General features: G+C 44.9%; 1 protein-coding gene across 2 annotated transcripts in view; it reads left to right on the plus strand.

Annotated features, from left to right (window-relative positions):
* Positions 1–14,390, plus strand: part of PHLPP1 (PH domain and leucine rich repeat protein phosphatase 1) — a 98,683-nt gene extending 84,293 nt beyond the window's left edge. The window contains exons 14-17 of one of the 2 annotated variants that reach the window (XM_066579159.1): positions 4,390–4,509; positions 5,130–5,324; positions 6,452–6,680; positions 12,083–14,390. In XM_066579159.1, the coding sequence (XP_066435256.1) occupies positions 4,390–4,509; positions 5,130–5,324; positions 6,452–6,680; positions 12,083–13,231 (1,693 nt within the window). In that variant the 3' untranslated portion in view covers positions 13,232–14,390. The remainder of the gene's footprint in view (positions 1–4,389; positions 4,510–5,129; positions 5,325–6,451; positions 6,681–12,082) is intronic. The other variant, XM_066579160.1, reaches the window with a different exon arrangement.
* Positions 14,391–15,370: the final 980 nt, after the last annotated feature.

Below are 15,370 nucleotides of genomic sequence, written 5' to 3' on the forward strand. Positions count from 1 at the left end.
TGACTTAAGTCACCATAATGAAATGTCCGACTGCACGAGGCTCAGACAGATCTCCCAAGAGATCTTACTTTGCATTCTGGTGTCTACAGCAGACTTCCACCAACTCCTCCAGCTGTTTGGTTTTTGCAGCACCTCATGTATAAAGGTGCAAGAAAGTCCCAGGGGAGGCCAATTTTCACCACCACCACACTCCTCACAAAAAGATAATTTGTTCAGGTAATTGGCTGCGGTGGTTCTCTGCACCTAGGAGTGAGGACTAGCAGGAACTGGGTGCCATTGGGGCGGGGTGGTGTGTGAACAACGAAGGCCGGTATGGCTTCTTGTATGTTAGCACTGCAGGCCAAGCTGCATTTTGGGGCAAAAAAAAGGTCCCAGATACCCGCCTCGAGAAAGTCTGGCGCCTCCCAAAGTGCAGAAAGTGCAAGAAAGCCACAAGCAGCCAGAGTCGTCGTTCTGGGGTAGAGTGCATATGCAAGTAGGCAAAGTAAATTCTACCGGTGAAAACTATTGGACATTCTAGTCAAGTTTTTGGATTCACACTCAGCGTTTTTCAAAAGACTGTTTTATTGTGTTTTGGCACAGTGGTGCTTTTTTTTTTTAATTGCAGCATGCTCTAGGTCTGGTGCTTTTGTATAGGTGCGTCTATTGCGTAAAATAGCCAAATAAAAAAAAATTACAAAAAGCACAGGCATCACCCAAAAAACCACTTGCAATTTCCCTGGATTGTTCTTTTACACCAAAAAAAGACCGTAAAAATTTCTCTGAAGGTAGCCTCATGGTGACTATTTTAAGTAGGCTTCTAGGCTCGAAGACTTTCTGCTGCAGTCTTGTAGTAGCTTGTCTTTATAAGTAGGCTACTGGTATTTATGGACACCGTCACCTCTGAACTTAATATACAATACAGACAAAGCCAAACAGGGGCGGCTTCACATCTGCACTGAAGCCTCCAGTTGGAGGTTCTGTCGCAGGTCTGGCATAAAATACCGTAAGAAATGGCGCTGCATGCGGTGCTTTTTTTCCAGCAAAATTCCCAGCAGCTGAGCCAAAACCGAACAAACCCCATTCTAGTCAGTGGGGTTTGTTTGGCTCCGTTCGGTTCCATCATAAGACGATCCCGTTCGGCCAGCGGATTCTCCTTTCCTGACCCCCAAACTTTAGCCGCAGGTGTGAAAGTAGCCTAAAAACTTGTAAGAGAGCAAATCGGACCTGGATGTTTGCAGACTGTATTCTTGAGTCGACCTGTGGAAGGTGAGGTTCGTCTTGGTTGAGATGCCTCGTGGAGAAGCTTCCTTGTTCTTAGTCCTCTTCTGTTTTTAGCTGCTTCATAGGTGGAAGAGTTGCATCATAACTAGTGTGACATGTATAGATGTTTATAGAATTGCTGAAGCCGCCCGACACACAATGGCTCCCAGTGAGCTGCTTTGGAAACATTAAAGGTCACCTTTGTGGAATGTGCTCTGGTCACAGGACTTCTCGCTCGGAGTCCTTAATACTGTGCTTGATGCAGCAGAATGGAAATGACTTCTCTGCTAGTGACAAGCTTTCCTTCGTGCCCTCGTAGTGCGAGCGCCAATCAGAGCACTAGTGATGGCTGGCACACAGGATCAACTAATGTCTGCCAAGGGGAAAATGAAATTGGCTCATCTCTCACTTTTGGGTTGCCTAATCTTTGCCATTTTGAGCAGATACATTCAGTAATCAAACTAGTAGAACTTCACTGGTCCAGTCTTATGTGATCCTTTAGTCTGGAGGTATTAGACTCTTACCAGTATAGGAAAGATTTCAAACCTATATATTAAAAAAAATCCTCTTTACAGCAACTCTCCAGTTTCAGGACAAAGGTCTGTCCCAGGACAGGAGGGGGGATGGGGGAGGGGGGGGGGCGAGATTACCTGCAGTTCTGCTCTGTTGTCCATCCGATATGGTGATTCCAGGTTCTGTTTTTGACCATCCAAGAGGGTTGACACAATCTTCATACTACCTGAACCCCATAGGGCATTGACTACTAATGCACTATACCTGCTCTCTGATTGGCCAGAGCTGCTCATGTCATCAGTAATGGCCAATCAGAGCAGTGCATTAGGTAGTTAAAAAATTGCTGCCATCTTGGGCTGCCAAAAATAGGACTCAAAACCAGTGGATCAGATAAGTGGCAGAGAAGAACTGCAGGTAATATATCTGTTCCCCGTCCTGTCCCAGAACAGAATTTAGTCTTGAATCCACTTTAGGGTCACTTTATGAATACAGTGGGGCTGTTAGGTTTACCACTAACCTTCTATTTTGTAAATGGGGGGGGGGGGGGAATGGGCTTGGGGAAAAAAAAGTTTGTAATGTGTTCAACTGGGCTTTGGTGTGTGTTCTGTAAAATAGAAACTCCTTTGACGGGGCTGTGTAGGTTTAGGCCAAGTCCACATGAGAAATCCACAGGTAAATTTGCACCATTTCCATGTGATGTGGACGTTGCCTTGACCATGTGAAATGTGTCAATCCTAGCTCCATTTACACCAAAAATCTGGCCTACAGTCCAGGCGTTACACACGTTGTGCCTCACTAGACCATTCTGAAGGGACCTGGTTATGGGGGGGTCTTAAAGGGCATCTGTCATCACTTTAGTGATAAATCTGCTCTGTTTCCATTCTCGGGTGTAGTGGTTCATATTGACATAATGTATGAGGTCAGTGTATATAGGAGATCCCACTGTAGACCTTGTAAACAGCAACTTCCAAGAGCATAACGCACAATACAAATGAATGGGCCCGCTATGGGAATTTCTGAATGAAAGTCGTCTCCAAAGTTTTCAAAACTTTTTGATTTCAGTTTCTGGCTTATGAGTCATTCCATGTCAAGTGATCTAATGCTCCCCACCTTCATATCCCAGATTTTGTTCAAAATTTGTGTATTACACGCCCATGGTATCAAAAGAAATTTCCCAAAGTTTTAGGTTCCTACAGCTAATGGTTCCTGAGTTAGACCACCCTGTTTAGGGGGGTGTCTGCTAGTGCGCACATAACAATGAATAAAATGGCATTTTGAAACTACGTGATCATAAAGGCTCAAAATTGAAGGTCCTGAACAACTTTTTATGCCAAGTTTAATGGTACCATCCTGAACTTTTCTGGTTCCAAAGCTCGCTTTAAAACTTTACTCGAAGAGTGCCTCAAAATCTGTCATTCTCCACGGAAAATTTGGGCCAGGGTTTGGGTCACTAGCACCTACCCAAAAGGTGATACAAACCTGTATTTGTACCATGTGTTATACTAGTGGGAGTCACTATTCTAGTGAATTTTCAGCTCCTGAAGACCTACAGGCAATTCAGTATAGTTAATCAATAGTAGATCGACAGGGGTCCGTTGTTCAGGACCCCAACCGATCAGGTGTTTGCCAGGCCATGTACTAAGCTAATTTCTGCAGGAAGCGGACAGCTCCATTCTTACTGCAGTGGACAGACTTGGTTTTGCAGGCCAAGTTCCGATTGAGATGAATGGAAACTTTGCTTGCAATTCCAAGCCTGGCCACTGCAGTAAGAACGGAACTGTCTGCTTCCTGCAGAAATCATCTCTGTGCACAAGCACATCAGCCCAGCGAAGTGGGAGTCCCGGATGTTAGGCTCTGCCAATCTACTATTGATGATCTATCCTGAGGATAGGCCATCAATAGTTTACAACTGGACAACCCCTTTAGAACTCATCTGCCTTCTCTTTCTCTTATTGTCAGGGTGAGAAGCTAGCGCTCGCTTCGTGTGTCGGACTTATCTCTTCCTTCATTCGCACACATGCTGTCCGTTATGAGGACTGGGTGCACATGTGGGCAATGAAGAGCAGTCTGCTCAATGGACCAAGTGTTGCTTTGTGGTTAGACAGTGAGGGAACAGGGAGGGTGGGTGACCATAAAAATCAGTCCTCCAGAATGGGTGCCCCCTGTCTTATGATTCATTAAAGGGGTTTCGGAGTAGTAAATTGGATGCCATGGGGGAAGGTGGGGAGCATAATATAACAGTGCTCTCCTTACTTTGAGGCCAGCGGTCAATTGGTTGTGTTACCAACATGATTGCTGCAGCCAATAGAAGGCCTGGCGGCGACATCCGCTGGGGGTTTTAGAAGCAGCCCCTGTTACAGGTTTATGGGACATCACAGGGTCTTCTGGCCCGATGACCTCGCCTGTTAAAGTATAGCAGGTCCAGCGCCTTAGTGAGTACATTGATTTATATAGTTTTAGGCACACGGGGCCCAGAACTATATAAGAAATTGACTCCAGCAACCCCTTTAGCTTCAGTTCACGGAGTTATAGGACCTGACAAATTCCCTTGTAAAGCATTGTTAATCCAGTAAACAAAGGGTTACACCAGGTAGAAGTATTAGAATCTCAACTCCGTTCTCTCTTTCTCTATAGCAGCAACATCCGATGTTTTAAGGTGGACCAGCCTTCATGCGGGTTCTCTGCCAGCGAAGCGTCTGGAGCGCCCGCCGTATGGAGTCATGGATACACGGAGGCTTCGGGAATGAAGAATAAGTATGTCCTGGCTTGATTAAAAAGTATGTTTTATCATGTGGACAGTTTTACGCTCGTTAAGTGAATACGTCGACATTCACTGCGGTTGTCAGAAATAGTTTCTCACGTGAAACTTGAGTCGAGGTCCTTTTAAAAGCCAACCCAGCCGCTACGTCACGCCGTGTCCTGGTCCTTTGCCCTCCGCCTTTTGTTGGTTATGGTTACTATGCGACATCTGTAAGTGATGCGGGTTTTCCTTCCCAGCGCCGCATTGAGCACAACTTCTGCATGTAGAGTCCTACATTTCATCCTCATTCATTGGTGGCTAAAAGGTTTGGCTTTCAAGTGTCTGGATAGAGTGAGGTCATCTTGGAGGAATCTTAACTCTTTGTCTGCCACCTGCTTAAGCTTCTCACACAGTTCTTTTCCCACAGGACCCGTCCTGCAGCTATTTAGTCTTCGCATATCTGCATCACTTAGAGCGAATGCCTTGTCTAGAAAGGAGGCTATGGCTTTAGTATAACCAATCCCCCTCATTCTTTTAATTACTTTTTTTTCCTTTGCCTTCACACTTTATAGCACAAAAGCAGCTTCTTTCCATTAGATTTCTGCCAGTGACATAATTTTGCCTACTTTTGCAGGTTGTGTGTAGCTTCCCTCTTGGTCAACAACTTCTGTGATAACCGTGAAGCAGTATATGGGGTTTTCGATGGAGAACGCAACGTGGAAGTGCCCAGTTTGCTTCAGTGCACCATGTGTGATATCTTAGCCGATGAGTTACAAAAAACCAAGAGCGAGGAAGAATACATGGGGAACACCTTCCTTGTAATGCAAAGGTAATAAGTGTGCATGTTATCTATCTGATCACCCAAGTCCGTTGGTACACTCCGAAGACCATGTTCATCTCTGCGTTGGAGACTCCCAGACACAAAGCGCAGCATGCTGTGCTATTTCATCTGGGTTAAATGCCAGGCAGCATTCCAGAAGTGGCATGGACCCCATTGTAGGCATTGGGGTCCATCAAGCACCATGCTGAACCCGGCACATCTGGTATGTTCGTCATTCAGATCAAACAGAAATTCTACCTTTAGATGTAAACATGGCCCAACCAATGTGTCTGCATTTACCCCTTGTGTACTAATCAAGAATAGCAGACCAATTAGTTTTTGGCTTAAAGGAGTTATCCAGGCAGTGCCTACCAGGGTCAGAGCAGAAGCCACTGCTCCGTCCCCTGTGTAGTGGCCGGCACTCGTAATTACAGGCACAGCTGTCATTGGACTCAGTGGGAGCTGCCCTTGTAACTGTAGGCTGGGGTCCCATTGATTTAAATGAAGGGTGTGCTGGCCTCTGACCCCGGTGTGTCCTGGCGGGCGCTGCCTGGATAATATCTTTTAAGTTGGCTGTAGACATGAGACTTTTGCTGAAAAACATCAGAATCCGCATGCATTGTCCTGTCTTTGGAGACGGTAAGATGGACAACTAGGGAAAAGCTGGGATCCAGCTGATTGGCACCGCTGATCTCTGGAAGAAGAGTTCTCTATGGGTGACTGGCAGCTGCTCATTACCTTTTATTGAAATATCATTATGTCAACTGCTATGTTAGAGAATTGGGGTTGACGAATAAGGGGTTAAATTTCTCAGTGACAGCTATCAAAATTTGTGCGGCTATATGCGCTCTATATGAATGTGGTGGTGGTAATCCGGGCGCATGAAGTTCATGTCTGTATGTACTCGCTGTTGGCTTAGTGAGTTGTGTATGCGGTTTTCTATGTTCACATCTGTAGGGTCGTCTTTCTTCAATGTCCTTTTTGTTTCCCTTCATTTTTCTAATTTAGTGTTCATAGTAAAAAAAAAAAAATCCTCGCTATGTCCAGAAAGTTTTTTTTTTTTTGGTTTTTTTTTTTTTTTACAGCATTCATACTGCACGATTTTTTTACAAACCCTAAATCCGTCTTTATTGCAGGAAGCTGGGTACCGCCGGCCAGAAGCTGGGAGGCTCCGCTGTCCTATGCCACATAAAGCACGACCCCATGGACCCCGGCGGGTGCTTCACCCTGACCTCCGCCAATGTGGGCAAATGCCAAACCGTGCTGTGCAGAGACGGCAAGCCACTCCGCCTGTCCAAGACTTACACCGTCGGCTGCGATGAAGAACTGAAGCGCGTGAAGCAGCATAAGGCAATTATAACGGAGGTAATGATGAGATCCATGACATAACCATGGGATTACACCGGGAATAACACATTTACAATGTTCTCATAGTGCGGCGCAGCATGTGTATGGAGGAATCCCTGCAGGTTAATAGATGGTGTAATGCCTAGCTTTTAGCATTATCCGAAATTCCTACTATCCAGGATTTTGTAACCCCCTTAGTGTGACATAACTTGTTTTTTTTTGTTTTGCTTTTGAAAAGCAGAGATGGAAATCTAAAAAATAATAGTCTCTTTTGTGTACTGTAATGTAATATCGCTCACAACAGTGTTCGCAGGCCCGTACACCAGCATGTGGCAACCCATTGGCCCTCTGTGATTATATCATGGAGTGGCCATGACATCGCAGAGTGAGCGTGCTGTACAGTGATCGTGCCATGTAAGAGGTCAAGGGCGGGGATTAATGTTCTCTTCGATCCTTGCTGTTGCAGCAGGAGGCTGGCTAACATGCAAAGTAACCCCCCATTAGGACGTAAACGTACGTCCTGTGGTGTTAAAGGGACTTTCATAAATTACAAAAAATTTTCAATAAAGAAGAGTACAATGCAAGGGATGTGGGATCTTACAAACCCCTTCCCATGCTGTAGATAAAACCCACTTTGATTTGAGGACAATGCCGTATATCCTCTTTCCCGCAGTATGCCTCATCTCTACTGTATTTGAAGTCCGCAGACACATGCAAGAAAAAACTGCATGTAATGGACAAACTTGCTGAGTTGAAGACTGTTGACACCAGAAATTTTCCACTGCCTGTGAACATGACTTAATTATGGTATCGTGTAGCCTGTGTGTGTGTGTGTGTGTGTGTGTGTGTGTGTATATACATTCATTCATTCATTCATTCCCTTTGATGCTTAAAGGCGGTTTCCAAGCAAAAACTTTGGTGATGTAGGATTAGAATGTTTCCAATTCGGGGGTGGTCTGCTGTTTGGGACCTCACAGGTCTTTACCAGCTGATTGGCTGGGCTCCTGGGTAACACAACTGCCTCGTCTGCTGTTGGTGTCCTATATGGACACCAATAGTTTTTGCCTGGAAAATCCCTTTAAAGGGTTTGTACTAAAAAGGCAACTCCTGTTTATATGCCCTGTTAAGGCATATGGATGTTTGTTTTTTTGCTAACTGCTAAAAGGTAAATTTTGTAAATAACTATTTAAATTGCTCAACACAACTACGATATAATAAATGGTTTCTCCAAATTCAGCACAAAAGTCACTTTTGATGACCATCGTCTCAGAATTATTCAAGCCCCTGAATAGAACCCCCCCCCCCTATAAGAGCACACAAGGACACCTGATGCGGCTAATCAAGACTTCCTTAGTTACATCAGGTGTGCTTGAGATAAAACATCAAATATCTGGCTTGGTTAGCGCTTTGTTGACTGTCAGAAATATCACTGAGGACCCTTGTACGCGGGCCGATAATCCTCAGATTCCCGCAATCCATTATCGGTCAGTGTAAATGTATTACTGAATGGGAATTCGATCAGTTTTTATGTATGCAGAAATTAAACAATGAGCGAGCAGTCAACGACTATTTCCCCATGTAAACAAGCAGTCCTTCGTATATGGATTGCTACCTGTTTACTGTAAATGGAGGCAGGCGGTCCGGGAATGATCTTGGATCTGCTCCTCCATTTACTCAACAATGATTTCTCCTGCGCAAAACCACCGGTATGATAGGTGGGACAACCGATGGGCATGTGCTCGCGACAAGTCGTCCTTTGTAAAAGGGCCGAAGTTGAGAGTGGATTCAAAAAGTTAGGCCCCCTGCACACAGGCGGAAATTCTGCGGCGGTATTTCTTGCATAATTTCCGCCCATGCCCGCTTGCATAGGATTGCATTAAATAAGGCAATCCTATGCAAACACCTGCGATTTGTCCGTGTGAAACCGCGCGGAAAACAAATGGCGGCATGTTCTATTTCTGTGCGGGTTTCGCAGAGACCCGCACAGAAATGTCAGTGACGCGTCGGCTCCGCTCTGTGCATGCACCAGCTGGGCGGCAGCCGGCACATCACAGAGCAGAGGAGACACCGGGAGCAGGTGAGCCACAGGGCTGTGCAGGGGCATGGGTCCGCATTCCGCTGCGAGAATTCTTGCAGCAGGATCCGACCCAGCCGTCTTCAGACGGCCTTAAGAAGAGATCATGACCAGAAAAAGGATACAAAAAGCTAGCAAAAGTGCTGAATGTTCCTAGAGATTTAGATGTAGCAGTGCCGTGCGTGAAGGATGCCGCGCTACACGTGCTACCCTAACTACTGCCAGTAAGTTTAAAAAGTGGTCGTGCTACACAAATAGCCTAGTTGCACCGAATAGCGCTGAGCCACAGTAACCTGCTAATGGAAGATGTGGCCGTGTTACATCGGTAATTCACAAGTTCAAAGTTAAAGGAACTCTACCTGTACATGGCAGAAAGTGAAAGCAATCACTGGCTACTAGCAGATTCCTAAGGAGGCAGGTGGTCAAAAACCCTCCAGTGACTGCAAGAGATCTGGTGGCAGCGGACACTGAGGAAGGCACATGCTAAACGCTGAAGATCTTTATGTCCGAACTCCAAGATCTACACATTTCCTGACCCAAAAGGACAAGAAAAGTCAGCCCCAGTATTGTCAAAACCATATAGATGAGCCACGGAAGTTGTTGGATTGTTCTGTGGAACTGTTGAGGCAAAACTGAAACATTTGGGGCCCATGGATCAGCGGCGCGTCTGGAGGAGGAAGAGGAGGAAGCATGTACTGAAAAGAACACCTTCCCTATAGTGAACTGTAGAAACTGTCGGATTACCCTTGCTTACATCACCCCAGCAAGTGTACAGGAAACTGAAAGCCACTGCTGAGAAGCATAGAAGGAAAGTTTTCCAGCAACTTGGACAGCATAAAATACTTTCAGTAAGAGTATTGATGAAAATGCAGCACAGATGTTTACATGCCTGTGCTGGGCTTTCATCCTTTCTGAAATAAGCCTTTTATGTGGTCCGAGTTGCTGGAAAACTTTCATTTTCTGCTACATACAGTAAAGCATGGCGGTGGCCCGGTGATGTTTTGGGGTTGCTTGGCTTCCTCCGGCTCTGGAAACCTGCAGCGTGTGGAGGGCAAGATGGACTCCAGTATCAGGAAATCCTTGAAGAAGACCTCATGCCTTCTGTGCGGAAGCATGGCAGTCATGAGACCTTCTACCACTACAGTGATCCCAAGCAGACCTCAGTCCACCAAGGCTTGGCTACAGAAGACGTTCTGGAACGGCCATCGGTCGCTTGACTTAAACGCCATAAATAGATCTTTGGGATTCAAAGTCGGCGATTGCAATAGGCAAACCCAAAAATATAAGTGAACTGGAGGCCATTACCCATGAGGAATAAATAGGCTAAGACTCCTCAGGAACGCTGTCAGGAGCTGCCGTCTGGTTATGCATCATATTTGGAGCAGGTCGTAATGGCAACAGGGTGCTCTACTAAGTACTGAAGAGGCTTGTCATGAAGGGGTTAAATCGGAGTCTGCAGTAGCCATTAAAAGTGGCGTTTTATGCTGAATTTGGAGAAATTGCTTGTTTATATTAGTTGCGTTGAGCTATTTAAATAGTTTTTTGTTTGTTTTGCATGTTTTTTTTTTTTTTTTTTTGCAGAGGTCTGAAAGTTTGTAACTTTGGCAGGTTAAACCTAATTTGCACTGATTGCCCCTGTATCTTCACACTCTAAAGGCGGTTAGTGCCTTACAATAGACTCTCCTGTCACTTTGCAGTACACCGCGCGGCTTGTTCCAGGGCTCATTACATAATGACCATTTTGTACCTCTTGTTTCTCCTTAAATGTCACTTAGCATTATATGCCCGTTATGGGATGAGGTGTAAGCCGAGAGCGCCGCTGACACTGTGACCTGCGGAATAGGAAGGTTTTCATAAGATGCCAATGTCAGAGCTGTTGTCTGAGGTCCGGGATCTATAGGAACGAGCGGCCCATCCTGCGCCCGCGCCCCAGCCTCGCCGGCACATTCAGCCCTTTCTTTTTTGTGCAGCGATTTTCTTCTCTTGCCATCATGAAAAAGATCTCCCCCCTCCATCCCATGCAAAAAGTAATTGGAGCATAAATAACCCTGAACTGCAGATGGCTGGAGGAAGCTGCTCTCTAAAATGGCATCTACTACTTGCATTGATGCTGGCGTTTAACCCTTAGACTCCTGGTTTCATGGTTAAATAAGTTGATTTCATGGCCAAGCCCCGTGACATGACTAATGCAGAACACAACGCTGCATCGGAGTGACCTTCCCTATGCGGTCTTCACCTTTTTAATTGCAATACTGACGCTGCGTTCACGTGAATGCAGAAATTTGTGCGCAAAAGGTGGAAAGTAGTGCAAATGTATTGCCGTGTAAAGATGTTGGGGCAGAAACTCAACCCACCTGCTGCATGACAGTCTAAATCGGTGCTTCCCAACTCCAGTCCTCAGCGCCCCCCAGCAGGTCAGGTTTTCAGGATCTCCTATGGTAAGAACACCTGTGTAATGATAGGCAGCAACAATAATGACCTCACCTGTGCAACGCTAAGGAAGTCCTGAAAACATGACCTGTTGGGGGTCCCTGAGGACTGGGAAACACTGGTCTGACGTCGTCTTCACATGAACCGAAGTGTATATGCATGTGCCTGAGAGCTGCATTTTTGTGGAATTAACTTTTTTGCATGCGTATCGGCGTATTTTACTGTACTGTTTGCGGTTGCAAGGCTTGTTCATTTATACACAGCAAACAGATGCGATGATTGAAATGGCTAATTAGTCTTTAATGAGTTCCAGATGTGTTCTTTTCCAGCAGAATTATGCAAGCTTGCATGGCCTTATGTCTCCTCACCCCGTAGGTGTCCCCACAACCCTTTTGGGTGCTCTCCTAGGGGGGAAACTATGCCATCCCCCGACCCACTCGCCCCCTGTGTGTCTCCACACACTTTATGGGTGCTCTCTTTAGGGAGACATGACAACCCTCCTTTCCAGGAGTATTACGCAATGTTCCACACGTCTCCTTGCATATTGTGTGGGTATCTGCACATCCCCATTGACTTCTAAGGGGACTTTAGTCCACAAATGCGCAGAAAGGTAGAGCATGTTTGTTTGTTTTTTTTTCCCCCACGGGACCAAAATACGTGCATGTGCGTAAACGTTTTGAAATCAATGGGATCTATTCTCTGCGTATTGTGGGAAGCCGGCCTAATTGTTTATAGCGTTCTTGTTAGACATGGCAATACTTTGATCTGGAAAATGTGGTTTAAGATGTTTGTTTCCAGGAGTTAATAGTTTTTAATGTCTCGGACATATTAAATAATAGTTAGAATACTTTATAAAAATGTGTCCAAGTTTGTTTTTTTTTCATTTGTCCTAATTGTATTTTTATTTTTTTTTCAGGATGGAAAAGTAAATGGGGTGACTGACTGCACCCGTATCTTGGGTTATACCTTCCTCCATCCTAGTGTTACTCCGCGGCCTCACGTACAGTCTGTTGCACTAACGCCTCAAGATGAGTTCTTCATTCTCGGAAGCAAAGGTTTATGGGATAGCATTTCCGAGGAAGAGGCTATTGAGGCAGTACGGAATGTGCCAGATGCTCTGGCTGCTTCTAAGAAGTTGTGTAGTCTAGCTCAAAGTTACGGCTGCAGCGGAAGCTTGTGCGCCGTCGTCGTACAGCTGAATGTTACAGAAGATTGCTTTTGCTGTTGTGAACTCAATGGTGTGATTCCTCCTCCCAGCCCTGGCATCTTTACACCCTCCGTCAATGTTGTTATTAAGGACCGAGCTCCAGAAAGTTTAGGCATGCCATCATCTAGCAGTGGCCTAGCTTCTGAAATAAGCAGCGAGATATCCACCTCGGAGATGAGCAGTGAAGTTGGGTCTACAGCCTCCGACGAACCTTCTGCCGTTTCTCTTCATGAGAATGGAGTTGGCACTATAGGATGCCCCAGTGAGCAGCGGTGTACACTACATCCGATTTGCCTTTCGAATTCATTCCAACGTCAGCTGTCTAGTGCCACGTTCTCCAGTGCCTTCTCAGACAATGGTCTCGACAGTGAAGATGAGGAACCCATTGAAGGTGTTTTTTCGAATGGCAGCAGAGTTGAGGTGGAAGTAGACATTCACTGCTCCCGCTCGAAAAACGGCGGTTTGCCTGTACCCGTACCTGTACAAGAACCCAGCGATGAGGGCATTGTTATAAGCACCAACGAAGATGACCTTGCTACTTTAAGTAAGAGACAAGACTTTTCCTCCAGTACACTTGGTCGTCAAAGAAGAGGAAATGGATCGGTGGCGCCTTCCGAAAAGAGTCACAACTTGATTGAAATTGCTGCGGATGCACCGTTGCGGAAAACGGGTGGTTATTTTGCAGCGCCCGCCCAACCGGATCCAGATGATCAGTTTATTATACCTCCTGAACTTGAGGAGGAAGTGAAGGAGATTATGAAGCAACATCAGGAGCAACAACAGCAGCAGCTGCAGCTTCAGCAGCACAGGCAATATCAAATGGACCAGTTACCCGACTACTACGACACGCCACTATGACACTTTCATTCCTCATTAGACATTTTTAATAAGACTCCCTGAGCTTCCCTTGCTCCTCCCAGTCATCTGGGGAAAGCAGAATTTTAGGTACTTTATATTCCTCCAAACATCTGTGCTCAACTTTTTTTCCTTTCGAACCTTAATGACCTCCCACTCCTCACTCCTCTTACACGATTTCATTTTTTTTTTTTAAACTAATCACCAGCTTTCCTCTATAAAAGAAAAAACGCTTTAACAACAATCTTTTAATCACTGTTTTCCGTAACATATCATGTTTAAGGAAATTTAAAGTTTGAAGAAAACGATTTTGATGAAAAAAAATTTAATATATTGCAGAGAAACAAAATACATATTTGTAATATTTTTAATAAAAGTAGTAATTTTTGTTTATTTCAAAAAAAGCCGCGTGTGGCGCTATTTAGTAAAGACTTGTACAACAAAAATTCTCTTGGGAAGCGAGGATGTGAACTGACTGCTCTTGGGTATGAGAGGGACTGTAAGAAGTGCTAGACATTTGTAGATCAATAAGACTTTAACTCTTAGGAGTTGCTTACTCTTTCCAGTGACATTACGTCATGGAGTTTCACTAATTTTCTCTGAGAGAACAGTTGATTAGGAAAATTATGACTTTTTCAGTGCTGGAAGAACCTGTCGGGTGAAACAAGGCGGCTTCTCCTAGCAGTTGAAGGGTCAGTGTGTATATAGCATATGTATTGTATAGTATTCATAATGATGCGCTGTGGTGCTGCAGCCGGCGGAAGGTTGTTTTTGCTAGATATCTGCACCCAGAGTATCTTTCTCAGCTGATGTATGCATTACTGGGGAAATTTAATATATTTTTAGCTTTGAGAAGACACAACCAGCATAAAATTGCTACAAATTGAAGGTGTTTTTATATCAATGAAGCCCACGGTTCATTTTGGTGACTGTGATGAAAAAATGTGATTTTTCTGGAAAAAAAATAAAAATGAACAATATTCGCTGGACCATGTTTTTCCCTCCTTTTCAAGACTGTGTTCTATATTGCTGCAACCACAATCCAGCATGATTGTACAAAGCTCACTTAGATTCAGCTTTCCAGGAGTTATATCAATGCTGAATGCACAAAATGAAAATGTCATCATTTTTTGGTATAATAAACATCAAACTTTACAAGTAACTGCGCACATTGTTCTTTGTGCCCTGTCTGGCTGTGGTGGGGCTTGAATGCCTGAACTGTTTATTACTGGGTTGGTTTTAATACCATATATACATTCTATGAGCCTTGTGTGCTGCAGAATGTTAGGGCTGCAGAAATGCAGTCCTAAGCTCTCGCTTATGCCCGGAAGGTTGTGGGTTCAATCCCCGCACGGTTTAGGTAGGGCGGCTCAAGGTTGACTCAGCCTTTTGAGGTTGGTAAATTTGCTGAGGAGTAAAAGATGACTGGAGTAGGCAAAGGCAATGGAAAATACAGTCTGCCAAGAAAACGTCACTTTGACGTCACCTGAGGAGTCAGTCGTGACTCTGTGCTTGCACCAGGGAACTTTACCTTTTACCTACCTTGTTTTAATACCTCACTTATTCTATAAACAAGTCCATAGGCAATTGCAAACCAGGGTTTATGGAGTAGAAGTCATAAACTGAGTTCTGTCTCATTGGTAGGTAGTCGAATATATCCATATTCGGGAATGGACGACTGCCATAGCGTCCTTTGGCCAATCAAAGTTGGTTTCATTCAAGTATTGTAGTTTGACTTTTTTTATTGGCTTAGTTGATTTGAGCGTTTTGGTCTCTTTCTCGGGCATTGAGTTCATGTGGAGACCAGTATAGTCAGGAATGGACAGACCAGCAAATAGAAATAAGCCAGTTTCTATTCCACACAATGACTGACCAAGAGTCCAAAGTTGTCTTGAAAGAGCGCGTCTGTAATGTACTCAGTTGGCCATTGAAAAGGTATAGAACTGCAGTTCTTGTGTTTGGATGGTTAACCCGGGGCAACACTCTTCCACCAGATGTCATCTAGTTTTGTTTCCGGTGTATGATTTGGGGGGCCGTTGACACCAAGCGTTATATCAAGGGAATGATGTTAGAGTTCGCTTGGGTAGATGCATCGTTGGTTCGTTCAAACAAGAAATCATTCAGTCGTTTACATACGCTGTA

Source organism: Eleutherodactylus coqui, chromosome 9, assembly GCF_035609145.1.
Source record: "Eleutherodactylus coqui strain aEleCoq1 chromosome 9, aEleCoq1.hap1, whole genome shotgun sequence".
Lineage (NCBI taxonomy): Eukaryota > Metazoa > Chordata > Amphibia > Anura > Eleutherodactylidae > Eleutherodactylus > Eleutherodactylus coqui.